The 19,189-nt window shown below is 41.6% G+C and overlaps 1 protein-coding gene across 2 annotated transcripts in view; it reads left to right on the top strand.

Moving 5' to 3' along the window:
- The first annotated feature begins 10,708 nt into the window (after positions 1–10,708).
- Positions 10,709–19,189, top strand: part of tmem117 (transmembrane protein 117) — a 112,311-nt gene continuing 103,830 nt past the window's right edge. Inside the window, exon 1 of one of the 2 annotated variants that reach the window (XM_007903723.2) lies at positions 10,709–10,773. In XM_007903723.2, coding sequence (XP_007901914.1) covers positions 10,768–10,773 — 6 coding nt within the window. In that variant the 5' untranslated portion in view covers positions 10,709–10,767. Of the gene's footprint in view, positions 10,774–15,851; positions 15,875–19,189 lie in introns of those variants that run through there. The other variant, XM_042335483.1, reaches the window with a different exon arrangement.

Raw genomic sequence — 19,189 nt, 5'->3', positions numbered from 1 at the left:
ACAGTCGTAGATTGAAAATGACCAATTTATTACTTTTTTGGGTTTTGGAGGGATTATTATTAGGCTCTGTGTGGAGTAAGGAAACTTGCCCAAGGTTTCGCCCTGTGCCTGGAATTGAACTCAGGTCTCTCGCTTGCAAAGCGAGTGCTCTAACCACTGAGCTACAGGACTCCTGATGGAGCAAGGACACAACCTACTGCATTATGTTTGTAAAACCACATGGTCAGTCTGCATTAATGTGGAATCAAGAATGGAAATAAATTTTTTTACTAATAATAAAATGAGCCTTGCATTTGATATATTTTTTCAGCTCCCCTCTCGACTCTCTACCCCCTCCTCGCTCCCACCCTTCCCTCCCCCTGACCATTTCCCCCCTGCTCGGGTCCTGTCCCAACTGTACAGCGCCTTGGGACGTCCTCCCGACGTGAAAGGCGCTCAATAAATGGAATCTTGTTGTTGTTGTTGTTGTTGATATGCAATCTTTTCACATAGTCCAGTTGTTTCAAACACTGCACAGAAATAGTCCAGACCTCTGAAACACTTCACAGAAATTAATGTAAATTGTAGTGACTCTATTTGTAGGCAGCCGTTTGCGCTCAGCAATGTCCCACAAACAGCCATGAAGTGAACGTTCAATTTTTCTTTTAAGTAACTTCCTAACAACAGATGTCATAGAGTGTGAGCTTGATCTATGAGTGTACCAGCCCCCCACCACCTTCAGACCCAGAGGTGAGAGTATATGACACAAATGTCAAAACTGGGTTTATCAAACAAAAATGTAGTGACAGTATGAACTTTGTGCTGTTAAAATCACATGAGCCAATCAAGATTTAACATCAGTGTTCAGGCCATTCAGCCAAAGAGCACTCAAAAGGAAGTGAGATACTGCTTCTGAAGTTTGGATGGAGCAATTTAGAAATTGCCTGGGTAAGAGCAGCCAATTATGAGGGTCGTGGAGCAGTGAAGAATGGTTTTATAGAGTGAAAAATCTCACTAGAAAGAGGGGCGGGGGGAAGATCAGGTAAATAATCCACCATATTAATAACCTAATTTGGTAATTTCAGTATTAATGTAACCCAGTGATAATGACGCCAGTTAATTGCCCCACCACTTTCCTGACTGAGATCAACCAGTAGCACAGAGCACGATGCCAATCTGGACCAAATTCTGCAATACATTTGCGGATTCAAATAGTCACATTACTGCACCCTGAACTCAGCTGTTTCCCTCTATGGTTTTTGTTTTACAGTCAGGCAGGATAACAGACTTGCATTTTATCTATATCACACACTGTCCAGATGTGAATGATCACTGAAAGGAATCCAAAGTTTAATTTTGTTCAGTCAATCCACATTGAAAACGAGGGGCATCAACTAGTCCAGAAATTATTGTTTTAATTAAAAAATATTATTTTTCTACTTTTTTGGTACTGGAAAGAAACAGAAATATTGTTCTAACATGAAATTAAAGTATCTGCTCCTTTGAAGTGGTAATTCTATACATTCCGCAGGTATCAGTGAAGAGTGAATCAGAAGCCATGGCTGATTCCCCCGTTGGCCATATAATGGTCACTTTTATTGTTGAGGACATCATGGTTCATTTACTGTGTCAGAAATGAGCTCCAATTCTTACTGCAGCACATCATTTGAAGAATGACTAGATGCATTGGAGCTCTTCAGCCTTATAAAGGACTCCTCAGAATGGAAGGTATAGAGATATGTAACATCCTAAATGGAACAGAAAAATAGCAGTATGGGTTCAGAGTCATGCAGAGCCATTTTAAGATATGTTTCATTTATTCTGCCGGTGTCTGACTTGTGCAGAAACCCAACATCACGCTTAAGAGTATCTATGCAATCAGACAGAGTTCTACATATGAATTCCATCTATAGATGGAAATTTCTCTGTACTTAGAATTAAAGGTGTACACTCTCCCTGGCGAGATGCAAATACACATCCTGAGAAGTACTCTATAACCGGAATTTTTTGAGGCCCCAACATTTTCACTGTGTTTATGCCTGGATTTTTTTTCAGAAAATTAACTGTGGGTAGAAATAAAACTTTATTTAAAAAAGACTAGACAACCACTATTCATTTGCAGTTGCGTGAAACAAAAAGGGATCCCAACCAAAAATTTTGACTGTGCTTCCAAATTCAGTCATGAAAAATAAGATTCTACAACACAGAAAAGGTAATGAACAGCTGGAATGGGTTACCAAGAAGGGTGTTTAACGTCAGAACACTGGAGTCATTTAAGAAACAGCTTAATGCTGAAAGATGAGATCCCGTAAGCTGAAGGGCTTTTGTCGTGCAAACCTTTCAAAATAGTATCTAGTCTGTTTTGATCAAATGGGCTTCAGGATATTTTGGTCACTGTTTTATCAGCTGATATTTTTCAGACCATAAAGAACATTATTTTTCAAGTTGAAAGCTGGCAATATTAAATAAACCTGCTATTCATTAAATTTTCCACTTCCCTCCAGTCTTTTAACTTATCTAATTTTACCTTTCAAAAATTGCCCCAATTCATACCGCAGCAAATCAGATGATCACTTGGATAATTGCTAACATTTTATTTTTTTTAAAAGAAAGATTAGCAATGGAATGTCTTGAAAATGTAATTTTAGTTAAAAACTTTCTTTCTTCAAAAAAATTCAGGATCATTGAGTAAAGTAGATAATAATCCTTGCATTTGATATATCGCCTTATCACCTCTTCAACATTAACAGTAAGTATTTGCCTAACAACATTGAATCGCACAAAGAAATAAAGTCTACAGCGGGGTGGGGGGGTGTCACTTATTTGTAATTGGAAGCTTAAATTGCCATGGGGAGCTCACCTTATGGAGATATGTGTTTTACAAAGGCTAAGGACGGGGAATAAGTGGGAGGGGGAGGTCAGGGTTCTACTGGGCTCATTGTTGGTGAACCTGTTGTCTCAAACTCACCCTGGAGTTAGATTGCGGGAGGGTCTGGGTTTGTGGTCCTGGAGCCAGATGTGTATGTTGTGTATCCACTGTCTTGCAGGTTCATTTTTGTTTCAAAACCACTAGTATCAATAGCACCAGGAAAATTACACGTGAGCAATTCACTAAATTTGAACAGAAATTAAGACTGTGTTCAATAATTCATCAAAGAGTTATTTTGTCCTAAAATAAAACAACATTCATGTCTCCATTAAATATCGACTGTCTAGCTCCTCTGATAGCTAAATGACTAATGGTTTCACTTGGATGGGACTCGTGGCATTGAACACAGACCAGAAGTTGCATATTCAAATCCTAGTCTCAGCTAATGCAGACATCCAGGCACTATAATTGATTTTAGCATCTCTGGAGAGCGGAGGGGTAAACTAGTCAGTTCTCACTCCTCATTGCTAAGGTGTGCGTGAAGTGAGGAAGGATTAAGGTCAGTCAAATTGCCCATCAACTCCAAATGCCAAGATGTGTACATAAATATTACTTCCTTTGGCAAGGCATCAACATCAATAGAGCAGCAATCTTAAGGCAAGAAAATAAGATGCCAGAGAGTGAAGGGATTTGAACACGAGTGTGACGATCTTGAAGTCGATCTGTTCGGTGATGGGAAGCCAATGGAGCCTGGCCAGAACTGGTGAGATATAAGTATGGAGTTTGGTCTGGGTAAGTATGCAGGCGGTAGTGTTCTGAATGAGCTAGATCTTTGAATAATGGAGACCTGTCAAGGAGTGCGTTTGAGTAATCCAGGCGGGAGGTGACAAACTCATGCACAAGGGTTTCGGTTGCATTTGGGGTAAGGTCCGAGGCGGGCAATGTGGCAGAAGTGGAACAACAACAACCAAAATTACATTTATAGAGCGTCTTTCACGTCGGGAGGACGTCCCAAGGCATTGAAGAAGATGGACCTGGTCAGGGACCGGATGTGGGGGAGGAAGGACAGCTGGGGGTTGAACCGGATACCGAGGTTGTGCACTGGTTTGGTGAGTCTGAGGGAGAGCCAGGGAGGGTGAGGAGTTCAGATCTTCAGGAGTGAAGACGTTGACGGGAGCCAAGGAGTATGGTTTCCTCTTGGCCACATTCAGCTGCAGGAAGTTTACCCTGATATCTGCTAGTCAAGCTGATAGAACATCGGCAGACGTGGAGTTGGTACTGGGGGAGGCAAAGTAGATTTTTGTGTCATCCACATACATATGGAACTTTACACCATGTCTGCGGATGACAGCACCCAGAGGGAGCATATAGATAAGGAAAAGAAGGGGGCCAAGGATGGAGCCCCGGGGTACCCTGTAGGTGACAGGACACGGGTGGGAAGAGAAACCATTTGCTGAGATGAAATGGTGGCGGGTTGGACTCAAGTAGGACTCGAACCACTAAGGTGGTTGAGGGAGGAGAGGTGGTGAAGGAGGATGGCTGGTCAACTGTGTTGAACGTGGCAGAGAGATCCAGGTGAACAAGGAGGCAGAGGGAGGTCTGGTCACAGTTACTGAGGACGTTGTTTGTGACTTTGACAAGTGCTGCCTCTGTGCGGTGGACAGGGCAAAAAACTGACTGCAGGGACTCGAGGAGGGAGAGGTGTGACCAAAGTTGACCTGCAATAATGCGTTCCAGGACTTTGGCAAGGAAACATAGGTTGGAAGCACAGAGAAAGCTCAAGGAACAGCAGCTCATCTATCCGCTAGGGAACTTGCAGCCCTCTGGCCTCAATATTGAGTTCAACCACTTCAGACCGTAATAACAGCTCCCATCTCCCATAACAGCTTACCTTCCCCTTTCCTCTCTTCTGTGACCATTAGCACATCATCTGGGTCCCAGACACTCCTTTTGTCTCTCTCTGGTCTGCCTCTGCTGCCCTCCTTTGTTTTGAATCATTAACATCTCTTTAACCCATCATCCCCTGTCCTCCACCCCATTTTCTCCTTTGTCTTTGCCCCGCCTCCCCTCTCTATTAGTCCTTAAAACCTCTCCCTCCCAATTCCCCCAGTTCTGATGAAGGGTCATGGACCTGAAACGTTGACTCACTTTTCTTTCCCCTTAGATGCTGCCTGACCTGCTGAGTGTTCCCAGTGATCTCTGATTTTGTTTTAGATTTCCAGCATCCTCAGTATTTTGCATTTTATCTGTTTGCCCCCTCTACTCTATTAAATCGGACCTGCTTCACTATCAAATGAGCTTCAGGATATTTTGCTACTGTTTGTCATCTGATATTTTTCAAACCAAAGAACATTCATTTCATGATGCACTATTAAATAAATCTTCTATTCATTACATTTTCCACTTCCCTTCAGTCTTTTAACTTATTTTGTTTTACTCTCTGTAAATCAACTCAATTCTTACTACAGTAAATCAGATGATCACTTGGATAATTACCAAAATATTTGTAACTTTCTAACCTCTGGAATTCCCTCTAATCTCACCCCCTCTCTATCTGTCTACCTCTTCTAACGCACCTATGGTTACCTCCCCTTTCCACCTCCCTTTCTACCTCACTTGACATCTTAGCCCTCCGAGACATTGTGCTACATCAACTGAACTATATAAATGCAAGTTGTTGCATTTTATCTCTTTTTAAATAAGTACGGCCTTATTTCTTTGGATCAGAGGCAAGAATGCAAATAACAGATTCCATTATATATGATATTTATACAACTGATGAGCCTATCATCAGACCAGACAAAAGATTTAATCTTTTATTTCTATTCATTTGGTTTCATTTATTATGAATGTGTGATGGCTCTATTTATCCTTCAAAGATAACATTCCAGCTTTTCTTACATTCCTCCACACAATAGGATCTGATGCACATTGGTAAAGACAGTGGGAGGGGAAGGAGGCAATTGAAAGGAGAAACCACCACAATGGTTAAAGGTTGTAGGGTTGTGAAGATGGGCATTATAAAGTAATTTGGCCACTCAGAATCTCTGAATACTAGGTGTCATAAGGACACAGGGTGCCAGATGGCATTAGATTTAGAGTCGGATTACAAGAGGATGTTATCAAGAATTGAGTGCATGAAAAGCTACACTGAGTTAGAACGGGAGGATAAGGAGAGTAATGTGACATTGCTCATTACAAATACTGCACCACGTTCAGAAGGAGAAGGCTTCATCACGTTGAAATATATATATATTCATGTAACAACAAAGAAATCTACTGTCCAGAAGGGGGCCAGTTGGTCCATTGAGTCCGCATTGCCTCACAGACCAATGTTTATTTCCAGTCAGCATTAATTTCTGATCTAAAATATCAATTTATAATGTTCAGAAGCTTGTCGTCATGCAACAACTTGCAATTGTAGAGCGTATATCACGTAGGATGAAAGTGTTGACAAGCTTCATGAGAACAGGAGGGAAGAGAGGAGGCAAAAATTAAATGTGTTCTTTAATGGCTGAAGGCTCAAATACTGGTTGACAGTAGGAGCTGGAAATAGACCAGAATTGGAAGAGCAGAGGACGTGGGCAGAAGAATAGCACTGGAGGGGATTGCATAAGAGAAGTGAGAAGGGAAGAGAGAAGAGTCTCTCCCAGTGGCCTGGCTGGCATTTCCCCCAGCTAAAATTGGTCATTCACTTCAAGGTTCTTTGTAGAACATTGCCTTGTGCAAATTGGCTCCCACATTTGCTTATACTTACAGTAAATTCTGTGAATTGCTTTGAGATGTCCTCCCAATATGAAAGGCACTATTCCAAATGCAATAATTAATCTTGTAAGTAGGGAAGGGTAAGACCATGGAATGAATTGAAAATGTAAAACAACAACAACAAAATTAAATTTGTATAACGCCGTTCACATCGGGAGGCCATCCCAAGGCCCTGGACAATCAGAGTTTCGGACCCGAGCTGGGGATCGGGATTGGGGAGAGTGGAGGGCAGGGGGGGGGGAAGCAGGGTGATCGAAAGCATGATTGAAGAGGAGTGTCTTGAAATGGGTCTTAAAGGAGGCAAAGGAGGGGAAGAGGCAGAGGGACTGTGGGATGGAGTTCCAGAGGGTAGGGACAGAGTTGCAAAAGGCTTGCCTGCCAATGGTGGGGTGGGTGAGGCGGGGGACGTGAAGCTGGCTGGAGCCCACTGATCGGAGGGAGCAGGCAAGTTGGTAGGTAGTTAGGGGGTCACAGAGGTAGAGGGGAGCAAGACCATGCAGGGCTGTGAAGGTGAGGAACAGGATCTTGAACTGTATTCTCTGTGTGATGGGAAGCCAGTGGAGTCGAGTGAGGATGGGAGTGATAGGGTTATGGAGCTTGGTCCAGGAAAGGACAAGGGCTGCAGAGTTCTGGATGGTCTTCAGACTATGGAGGGAAGAGTTGGGGAGGTCGACAAGCAAAGAGTTTGCATAGTCAAGCCTCAATGTAATGAATGTGTGTATGAGGGTTTCGATGGCCTGTAGTGTGAGATCGTAGTGGAGGTGGGGGAAGGCAGGATGTGTGGTGGAAAGGATAATTGAGGGTCAAACAAGATGCCAAGTTTCCGGACTGGCTTAGCAAGGTGGAGTGTGCATCCATGGATGGTGATGCTGTCAGCGCCTGAGTTGTGGATGCAGAAGCCAATCAGGAGGGCTTCAGTCTTGTTGACGTTGAATTGAAGAAAGTTAGCCTCATCCAGGAGTTGATGTCTGACAGACATTCTGTAAGGACAGCAGTGGCCTGGAGTCAAAAGTGGAGGCAGAGAGATACAATTGGGTGTCATCCACACACATGTAGTGGTTGACCCCATGTCTGCGGATGATGTCACCAAGAGGGAGCATATAAATATTGAAGAGGAGGGGACCAAGGACAGAGCCCTGAGGAAGGCTGCATGAGACAGTGCGGGGGCTAGAGGAGAAACCGTTTGTGGAGATGAAGTGGAGGCGGCGTGAAAGGTACGATCTGAACCAGTCAAGGACAGAGTCATGAAGGTTGAGGTGAGAGGAGAGGCAGTGGATGAGGATAGAGTGGTCAACGGTGTCGAAAGCAGCAGAGATGTCAAGGAGGACAAGGAGGCAGACGGAGCCCTGGTCGCAGATGGACAGAATGTAATTTGTCACTTTGACCAGGGCTGTGTCTGTGCTGTGGGCGGCACGGAAACCTGATTGGAAGGGTTCGTAAAGGGAATGGTGGAAGAGGAAGGAGAGAAGCTGGGAAGCAACAATTCATTCCAGGACCTTGGAGAGGAAAGGGTGGTTGGAGATGGGGTGGTAGTTTGAGAGCAGTGATAGGTCCAGAGAGGGTTTTTTAAGGACAGGAGTGATGACGGCTGTTTTTAATGGGTGAGAACAGTACCAGTGGACAGGGAGAGGTTTATGTTCTCTGTGAGTAGAGGGGCAAGGAGGTGGAGCTGGGAGGTAAGGAGAGGAATAGGGATGGGGTTGAAGGAGCGGGTGGTCGGTTTCAAAAATGTTATCCCCACTTGTAGCCCTGGTTGTAAATCTTCTCTTTCTGCTCCTGTAAGTATAACCTTTGGAATTTATCTTATGTGGACAATTGAGTGCGAGGATGTAACTAGGAATCTACAAGATTCCATCAGCTTGTTGTTTCAGTGGTTTGGTGCTGCTTGAACAACAGAAAGGTAATCAGATAAAATTCTTTGCACTTTTAATTCCTTTCAAAATAGGTTCAAATTCCAGACAGCAGATCATGTGTCAACTAATTCATGATAACACTGTTCAATTCATACAAAAGTTGCCTAATCAGTCTCTTTTGAGATGATGGATAATCTAGCTGACCTTTTGTTTCAAATCTCATTGACAGCATTAGGAATTACTGCACAACAACAAAAAACTGCAATGAAGGCAAGTTTGGTTGTTTTTTACACATGAAAAGAAGTGGAAAATCTAAATCTCTGAAGTATATTTTCTATTTCACCCCAATCTGTGATTCTTGGAGAATGGTTAAAAGTTTAATTGGGCAATATTAAAAATCTGTTGTAAGTAATTACTTCAGAATCTCAGCTTTAGATCATTAGTAAATTCTCCTTGGGGGAGGGTAGGCGGGGGCTCCTTGAAGCTGAACTGGCTCCAAGGTGACATGGAAAGTCGGAATCAAGCTAGCCTTCTGTGGCAGTCTCGGCGGTCGGTTCCTAAGCCAGGGATCAGTGCAGTACTCTAGGACAATGCTGACGACAGCACAACCAGCTTGGCTCCTCTGCAGGACCTGGAACAGTAGACCAGTCACTGGAGGCAGGGAATCCTCCCACTCAACTCCTGATAATCCTGCAAGCCAAAACCTTAAGGGGTAGGGTGGTCCTTGGTGGGCAATCAGAGGGAAAGCTTGACAGACAGCGCTGTTATTGGCCAGCTATATGGTTTTAGCTGGTTAGACTCCAGCAGTACCCCAGTGCACACTCTGGGGTCCCCAAGCCTTGGCTCTTGCCAACCTGTGCCTAATACTTTCCGGAATTAGGTAAGCGGATGTATCCCTCCAGGGAGAGAGTGTGCATTCCATTCCAACAATATATCTCAGGAATTTCCATGGAATGCGTGGAATTCTCAGTTTGGTTAAGTATGGTGATGAGTTTCCGCATGTGTCAGACATCCAGCTGACCTCCAAAAAAATTGCTAAATGGTGATGGAGCCCTCTAGTGGTGTAGTAAGCAAATGCATTTTTGATACTATATTATAAGGTTGAAGAATGCACAAACCTTTTCTGCCAGTGGTGAGTGTCCTAGCCTTCATCATTCTCCTGTTAATTACCCTCTGGGTAAATAATTACTTCTGGGTATTTGTCCTGAAATTGCCCTTTGTAACTGCCAGCTTGTTCCACTGTTTTGGTGCCTCTTAAAATATTGTTCTAGTTTTACTTTAATCCTATTAAAGGATAGGCCAAACTGGACATAGAGAAGAGAGGCATGTCACCTTGGAGCCAGTTCAGCTCCAAGGAAACCCCACTTACCCTCCCCTAAGGAGAATTTACGAATGATCCAGAGGCCAAACTGGACATAGAGGAGGTAACTACTATCCCACATTCCATAAACCTCCCTTAAAAAAGAATAGATTGCAAGAATCTTTCTATGTGCCATGACCAGTTTTAGAGTAAACCATGTGTCCTTCAAATGGTTCCATCCCTTTTAGACAGATCATAGCATCCTTGTATTCAGAATGGCTCTTTTCAGCAGAAGTTCTCTCCCAAGAGCACAATCTGAAGCACAGGCAAGCAAAGCACATACTAGAAGTTAAGGTCGGCATTAAAACCTCTCCCTCCCATCACCCCCCAGTTCTGATGAAGGGTTATAGACCTGAAACGTTGAACCACTTTCCTTTCTCCACAGATGCTGCCTGACCTGCTGAGTGTTCCCAGCTTTTGCTTTTGTACTAGAAGTTAAGCCTTGCCATGATTGTCTTAAAGTTTTATACTTTGCAAGCTTTGCAGGAGATGGTAGTTTCAAACCAAAACTTTGAGAATCGAAAGGATGCTGAGAATAATAGTACAGTATTTCTCGCCTACCTGTGATATCAACTTCTTGACCCAGTCACACATATGATGAACACAGGGAGAAAGCAGATGTTCCATTGGATCCTGGCTAGGGCGATGTTTATAGTTAGAATCCGTTCTTGTGAGCTTCAGCATTGTCTTATTAACCTGTTGTTCAAGTGTAGGCAGGAAAAACATTTTGGAAGAGCCCAGGGCTCAGGAAAGTACCAGACAGATGGCTGAGAGGGAGACTGAAAGTCACCACATTGTCATTAATCTTCTGAATGCTTTCCTTTCGATCTATCAGTGTGACCCATCGAGGAAGATCTCTCTCTGGCATCCAACCCATGGCCACAAACTATTCCTTGCTGCAAGGGTATGTTGGGATGAGGAGATTGACCTTTACCACATGAATGAAGGTAGGAACAGAACTTTACTTCAAGTACTAGAACGTGGACTGATACCTCAACAACTTCTATGTCTCATTACTTTCTATCAGTGGAGCGATGCTGAAGAGCTACTACAACAACAACCACTTGGATTTATATAGCGCCCTCCACGCCGGACGGTGTCTCAGAGTGCTTCACAGAATCACAGAAGGTGCCGCATAAAAGTTTAGTCCAAAAGATAAGGACCGATGGAATTGGGGGGGGATATTAACGTGGATTGGGGAATGGTTAACGGGTAGGAAACAAAGAGTAGGGATAATTGGGTCCTTTTCAGATTGGCGGGATGTGACTAGTGGAGTGCCACAAGGATCAGTCCTTGGGCCTCAGCTATTTACCATCTACATCAACTATCTAGATGAGGACATCGAAGTTAATATATCTAAATTCGTGGATGACACAAAACTAGGAGGAAGTGTCAACACAGAGGACGACATTAAAAAAATGCAGCGAGACATAGAAAGGTTAGATGATTGGGCAGGTAGGTGGCAGATGAAGTATAATGTAGGGAAGTGCGAAATCATCCACCTAGGTAGCAAAAACAGTAGAGCGGGTTATTTTTTAGAAGGGGAGAGATTGGAATTGGATTATGTTAGCATCCAGAGGGACTTGGGTGTCCTTGTACACCAATCACAGAAAGTTAGTCTGCAGGTGCAGCAAGCAATGAGGAAGGCGAACGGTATGTTAGCATTCATTATGAAAGGATTAGAGTATAAGAGTAGGGAAGTCTTGCTGCAACGGTATAGGGCCCTGGTGAGACCACACCTGGAATACTGTGTCCAGTTTTGGTCTCCTCATTTAAGGAAGGATGTACTTTGCCTTGGAGGGGGAGCAGCGTAGATTTACTAGGTTAATACCAGGGATGAAGGGGATGAGTTACAAGGATAGGCCTATATTCTCTAGAATATAGAAGAATTAGAGGGGATCGTATAGAAACCTATAAGATCATCAAAGGGCATGATAGAGTAGATACTGGGAGATTGTTTCCCCTGGTTGGAGAAACTAAAACTAGGGGTCACAACCTTAAAATCAGAGGCCAGCCCTTTCACACTGAGTTGAGGAAGAACTTCTTCACTCAAAGGGGGGTGAATGTATGGAACTCCTACCCCAAAAGGCTGTTGACGCTCAGTCCTTGAACATATTCAAGACTGAGATAGATAAATTTCTTATTGCAAAAGGGATTAAGGGATATGGGGATAAGGCAGGGTTAGGTTATTAGCTGGAGTTAGATTAGAAGATCAGCCATGATTGAATGGCGGGGCAGGCTCGTAGGGCCGAATGGCCTACTCCTGCTCCTACGTGTTATGTTATGTTAAATTTACAGCGCAGAGGGAGGCCATTCAGTCAATATACACCAGCACTTCAGTGCTGACATCATAATAGGACAAACTCATACACAACTTTGAAGATAGCTGATTGCCTAATGCTTTGAGCCCTTCATATTGTAGTTCTCTTATTGTAGTCATACAGGATTGTTTAATTGTTAAATCAGATCATGTTTGGTGCAATATAACAATTGTAGTTATTTTACTGTGTGCTAGACAAACTCTTCAGTCTTGAGAGAAAATGACTGCGTGGGGATCTTATACAGGTGTGTAAATGTTTTGGCCACATAGTTCATATTCTTTATCTGGCACAGTCCAGGCTATCTCTTGACTGATTTTCCAAGTCTTGGAATGAAGGAGCACTGATCAGTCTAGCATGAAAACTATAGCAAGTAACCAGTGTAGAAATAACATAATTTTCTTTCATCAAAACTGTCAATCCATGATATCTGTCTCTGATGCAATCTCAGTGTCCGACTATCCTCCTAGAAAGGGTAAGGGTAAAGGGTTCTCTTTGAGGCTGAGCTAGCTGGTTTTAAGTTGAGTTTGAAACCTTGATGATTTCCCTCAATGGTTAATCAAAGTTATCTGTCATAAACTGAGCCAGAGTAAGAAAGTCCCTGGTTTCATTTCTTGGCTATTGTGAGTTGTTCTCAACTTGGATAGCAGTATGAGTGTTACAATTGGACCTGGGTTATATAAGGAAAAATCATATAGCTGTCGTATGGGTTTATATTCAATGTAAAGCAGAGGCAGAGAGATGGGAGTGACAGAGACACAAATGCATGACTGTGTGTCTAGTGGGAGCTTCTTCACCACTTGTGCCAGCAAATTGTCAGCCATTGTTCACAGCATCCTCAAGAATTCACCCTAATGTAACATCACTCTTTTGTTTTAAAGAAATGCATAATTATTGTACAGAGGTTGAAGATAAGAAACTAATTACTGAAGCAGATGTTGAATTAAAAGTAATTAGTTATATGAATAATAGTAATCCATCTCGAGTGCAAATTCCCTCAAAGATTAACTGTGTGCTTCAGAAAGGCTTCAAGCCAATACTTAGAAACCAAATCTTTTCAAAGCACATAAATTAAACTTTAGATGACAGCCTGGCTCAGTTGGTAGCACTTTTGCCTCTGAATCAAAACATTGCTGGTTCAAGTTCCACAGGCTTGACTTCAGGAATTTGAATGGACAGTCCAGGTACAGTGCTGGGTGTGTGCTGCATTGCTTAAGGTGTCATTCTTTGGATGAGACATTAAACCAATGTCCCATCTGCTTGTTCAGGGAGACATTCAAAATCCATGGAAATATTCAGAAAGAGAAAGGAGTTCCCCCCAATCCTGCCAACAATCTCCCCAAGACTAAAATTGGTAGCTCACTTCATGGCTGTTTGCAGAACATTCCTTTGCATAAATTGATTGCCTCATTTGCCTACACAAATACAATCACAATACCTTACAGTATATCTTGTGAAGCATTTTTAGATGCCCTCTCGACTTGAAAGGCAATACATTAAATGCAAGTATTAATATTCAAGTGTGCTGGTCTGAACAACACAATATATGGAAGACAATTGCGGTCCAAGGTATATACGAGGAAGATGCCTAAAGTAATGCCTCCTTTCTATTTTCTCAAAATTCTTTAATTATTAACTTACAAAACTTAACACAAAATAAACTTTTTTTAAATGCACCAGTGCAGTTATTTTTCCACAAAGTGACCATCACCATCAAGTGGAGGCCTGTAGTTTAGTGGTTAAAGCACTTGCCTCGCAAGCAAGAGGACCTGGATTATTAATGCGTGATCTTTGACAGTGAACGTTGTTACTTGACTACCATAGGGACGTTGAATCAACATTGTACAAAATATACAGTGAATAGCTCTTTACACTTTACAATCCTGTGAATTGCTTTGAGGTGTCCTCCTGATACCATATCAAATGCAAGGATTATTATTGTTATTTAAATTAAAATATGTGAATTGGAACAAACATACAATTACAGATTTTGTTCATATTTAAGTTACATTCTGTAATAACACAATGTTATAATTACAATATAATAGTAGAAAAGCAGGAAAAATCAAATAAGCTCAATATTAGACGTGAAGCTGAAACAGTTTTAAAATGAGATAAAGTATAGGTAATAAAATACTCCTTATCTGAAACTTCTGCTAAATAATAGCAGCTACAATGTTGAGTCAGTGAGTATTTGGTTAAAGCAAATAGAGTCAATATTAACTTAGGTTACAGTAAGTGTTAGGTTAAAGCAAGTTCCCTCAGTAAAACACATCTTGACAACGATGATAATTTATGCAGGATGGATGCAAAATGCAGGTGCTTTTTGGGCATTTTTATAGTCTTTATTGCACCACATAAAAATGAAATGAAAGACTGCATTTTGCGAGTAAAATATATTTCTTAATTTTCAAATGAATATTCTGAAAAATAAAATTTGGTCTGGCTTTGATAAAGAAACAATTCTTGCAGGCACTAGCTTGGACCTCTATAGATATTGTAGAGGACTCTGTGCAATGGGAATGGTCTGTGCAATTTCTGCAGCGCTTCCTGAGAAGTGGATACTGGAATCTCCTGGGAGAGGCAGACAGATGTTTGTGTTTGCATATTTCAGAATCTGCTGGACAAGCCTGAAGACAACAGAGCAGCAGTAGTGTCTTAAGTGCTATATTGACATGTTTTTAAAACCGCTTGAGATGGCATTGACTGTAAGAATTACTTCCTTTTCAGCTATTTATATATACATATGTTATATATAATGCAGATATTTATATGAAATCAGTTAACGGTGGTGTGTATATGTTTGAAGTTACCTAATTGTGTTTGTTCTGCAGGAATTATATTTGGGAATTAGTATTATGAAACATGGAAAACCATTGAAGCAATTCCTTTGAAATGTTTCCTAAAAATAATAATAAATAATAAATAATACAAACAAAGAAAACATGTAGGCAGAATATGGACTTTGTATGTCTGCTAGATGATTAATAGAAAGGTTGAAAAATGGTGATGTTTAAGACTGCACCATTATATTTTCTTTTTCACCGTGAGAAAGAGGTATGCTGTACATAGAAGTAGATACATGTTGTGTAGCTTAGTCTTGAAAATAACCTCTACTTGATTCCAGTGTTAGATATTGGCGAGACACAAATATTTATTTTTCCTAAACCACCTGATCAGTACGAGTATTCTGCTTGTACAATGCAAATACTGTAATGCTGAGAGCTGGATCTGACAGAAGCACCAAAGCAGAGAGAGGCTGGCTGCTTCTGGAGTAGCACTGTGCAGGGAGCATGTTGGCTGTCAGATGGGTTAACATAGCATTGAGTTAATGAGGATGGATTGCAAGCAGTCACAGAGCATGTTGCAGGAAGACATGCATGTCGTTTGGCTGCGCATTAGTACCTTTAGACAATACTGGAATGGGTGTAGCTTGGCATAGAGTGTGCGGAGGGTTGGAACTGTACACAGGGAGACATGAATAGAACAGTGACTTCACACACAAGAATGTAATCATGCGATCTCGTGGTGTCTGAGCAGCCTATTTATGATGGCTAACTGACTGATAGATATGGTATGTGTCCAGTGTTTATGTAAGTTGCTTAACATTGTTTGTAATGCTGTTTGGGGGCATACTCGTTGGTCTGGCTGCAGAGTCCTGCTGTTGTAAAGACAATACTATACATTTCAGCACATTAGCTCAGTGACAGCCCAAGCTGGGGTTCCGAAGGTGAGGCTGTGCAACAGGGCACAGCATAGGAAATATTAAGATCTGATTAACTGTGGGGTTTCCGTATAGTGTTGTTGTGTTAAATGTAATTTTGTATTGAATTGTCTTTGGCGCAAGGATGATTTGCATTATTACTTTAAACATTAATGTATTTTAAGAGTGGGATAGGAGTCACAGAGTTCAGGATAATACTGTCATAAGTTACATGATGCATTTCAGTTCCTAAGGAACTTGGAGACGTGGACAGTGCCATGTTTGGCTGGTTCTAATGTACCTACTGACAAGGAATGGGATATATCTTGGGGTACAGGAGTGTTTGGCTTTGAATGTCGTGTTGTCCCTGTGGTATTATGCAGGTATCTTGTGAAGAGTATGGACTTTTCCTTGAAGCAGTTTAGTTGTCCGTTGTTGTGTTATTGTTGTGCCGTGCAATGTGCTGTGCATTCCATCATGGACAACAGTGTAGTGAGATCATGCTTTTTAGGTAGTATCGCCTAGGCCTAGGGAAGGATTTAAACCATTTAATTTCTGAGTTTCTTCCCGTTGATTCTGAAGATACAGTCTTTGAACAGTTGCCAACAGTACTTCAGGATCTCAGCTAAAGGCCAATTTTCTTATGCAAACCCCATTGTGCTGAAACTCTTATCATCATCACCTCAACAATAGATTTTGCCATTGCTCACCTCTCTGACCTCTATAGCTCCACTTTCAGAAGCATCAATTGATCCACAATTCTGCAGGCCAAATTCTCTCTCCACATGGTTCTGTACACCCATCACCCCATCGAACCCAAGCTCCATTGGCACTCAGTACTGCAGAGAATTGAATTTAAGATTGTTGTTCTGCCCTTCAAATCCCTTCAATGCCATGCCCCATGCTGGGATGCTGGATCCATTCAAACATTAAAATTTTCAAGACTGAGGTGGATAGATTTTTGTTAGGTAAGGATATCAAGGGATATGGGGCGAAGGCGGTTATTTAGAGTTGAGTTACGGATCAGCCATGATCTAATAGAATGGAGGAACAGGCTTGAGGAGCTGAAGGGTCTACTCCTGTTCCTGTGTTCCGATCTGTCAAGCTTACCCAGCCCAATGTTGCAGCCTTTATCTTCTGTTGTTTTGACTTTGATTTCTTCCACAGTTCCCGTTCCGCCCAACTCTCTTTGCTCCATGATCAGTTATGGAGTCTTTGATCATCATGCTCCTGTCCTGTGGAACTCGGTTCCAAAACTACTTTGCGTTATATCTTCTCTCCCTACTTCAAAATCCTCAAAAAATCCCTATCTCTTTACGGGGCTTTTGGTCAACATTGTTCGATCTATTATTTTCCTCCACACCATCACATTTGTCAAGCACTTTGATGTTCCTTTACATGAAAGGTGCTATGTAAATACAATTTGAGTTTAAATAGTGAGTGTCAGTGCGTTATTTAACTATGTGTGGCATCCTGACCTGATCAGACATCATTATCCACATTTTCTAACTGGATGGCAAGCAGGAGTAGGAACCATACCTCGTGTATTTCCATTAGTTAGCTTATTTTAGCACTGAAGATAATGGTTGCACTTTAAATGCTGCTTTTCCATCACTTTGAGCCTTGGATGTTCTGGCCTGCTACTCTATGCACATTGCTTTTACCCACTTAAACCATTAGGAAATCTATATGCTCATTTAAAATAAATATCACTAAAAATATATTGTATTCATTCATTATTAATAGATTGTCCATTATAGAAGACTAAGGGAGATACTCATGACTCATGGTTAAGTTTTAAAGCAGCATAAGACATTAGTTAAATTTAAACTGTGCAAAAATATTAGGTTACATTTGCCGGTTATTTTAAATGTTGTGTGAAGTGATAGGAAGTTAACGGCTCTTTTGAAACAACTTTAAATAAATGGATAGATGGTTTAAATCCCTCCCTAGACCAATTGAAGAATCTATCTCACTGCCTGAAAATCCTGACCTCGCTGCACTGTTGTCCACGGTAGTATGTTTTGTTCAAGTCCAGTTTTGCCAACTATATATGTACCATAACTCTGTTGGTGTAGCGGTCAATCCATGAAAGACATGACAAAATTCAACAGGCCTGAAGCTTTTGGCGATGACTTCCTCTTCTCCTTTCTCCTGGTTCCCAGCCACTCAGAATTTCTTATTGGCAGATGCTGCAATGTGGGACATCTCATTTAATCTTGCAATGGTCTGTTTTCTGTGCCGCAATGACATTTGATGCTAGCTTCTATGACCATATAGAGTACTCTAGTCAGGCTGCACCTTCAATACTGGATACAGTTCGGGTCGTTGTGGCATAAAGAGAGCAACCAGATCTTAAAAGCAATTCCTGTCTGATCCCAATGTTGAGATCAGCATTGAGGAATGACTGGATAAAACAGGTGTCTGTAGCTTTGAACAAACAACAACTTGCATTTATATAGCGCCCCTCATGAAGGGTAGCGTTCCAGAGCGCTTCAGACGCAAAGGCACCTCAAAGGAAACAGTAAAGATGCTAAATGGGCTAGAGAAAATAAACGCATGATAATATTTTAGGATAGACAAAGGCAGCAGGACAAAAGTGCGCAGGTTCAGGGTTGTGAAGGACAATTATAGGATAGACACCAGGATATATTTCTTTACACAGGGCAGTCATCAACAGCTAGAACAGACTATTAGGAAGAGTCGGTGAGGCCAGGAGAGAGTTGGGTTGAGAAGCATGAGATGAAGTAGGCTGAAGATCCCTTTTCGCCTGAATCAATCTTTTGAAGTATACTGAAAAAACTGGAGACTGTGAAGCAGATTTAGAAGAACCAACAGATAAACTCTAGTTCAGTGTTCATCATTTTAATTGGAATGTTATTTGCAAAAGGAATTGCATTATATTCACACACAAACGCTTAAATTGTTTTCTAATATTTCAAACGTGTTAAAAAAATCACTTCCATTACATAAACGAATGATGTCAATAAATTTATTTTGAGGGCATTGGCAACACTGCAGATAATGATTTTTAAATTGTTTCCTGGTTAAACATATTGCATTGCACTTTAAACATTGAAACATTGAAACTTTCCTTTCAGCTTTCCTTTCATGGAGTATTTAAAAACACAGGCTTTGTCTTTGTGATTGGGACTGGGCAAACTTGCTCAGCTGCTTTCTGACAGCATTGATCAGAAATGCACTGAGGAGTGTTCCACCCTGCCTGTACTGACACGGCTGTGTCTGGCCTTGCTTTTAACAGACTCACAGTGATAAAAAAACAGCTTCAGATGCTCCTTCAGATACTCCGAACCTACTGTGATCGGATCATGTGTTTATACA

Source organism: Callorhinchus milii, unplaced genomic scaffold, assembly GCF_018977255.1.
Source record: "Callorhinchus milii isolate IMCB2004 unplaced genomic scaffold, IMCB_Cmil_1.0 Scaffold5, whole genome shotgun sequence".
Lineage (NCBI taxonomy): Eukaryota > Metazoa > Chordata > Chondrichthyes > Chimaeriformes > Callorhinchidae > Callorhinchus > Callorhinchus milii.
The sequence above is the reverse complement of the archived record's forward strand: the minus strand, read 5'-3'. Positions and strand labels throughout refer to the sequence as shown.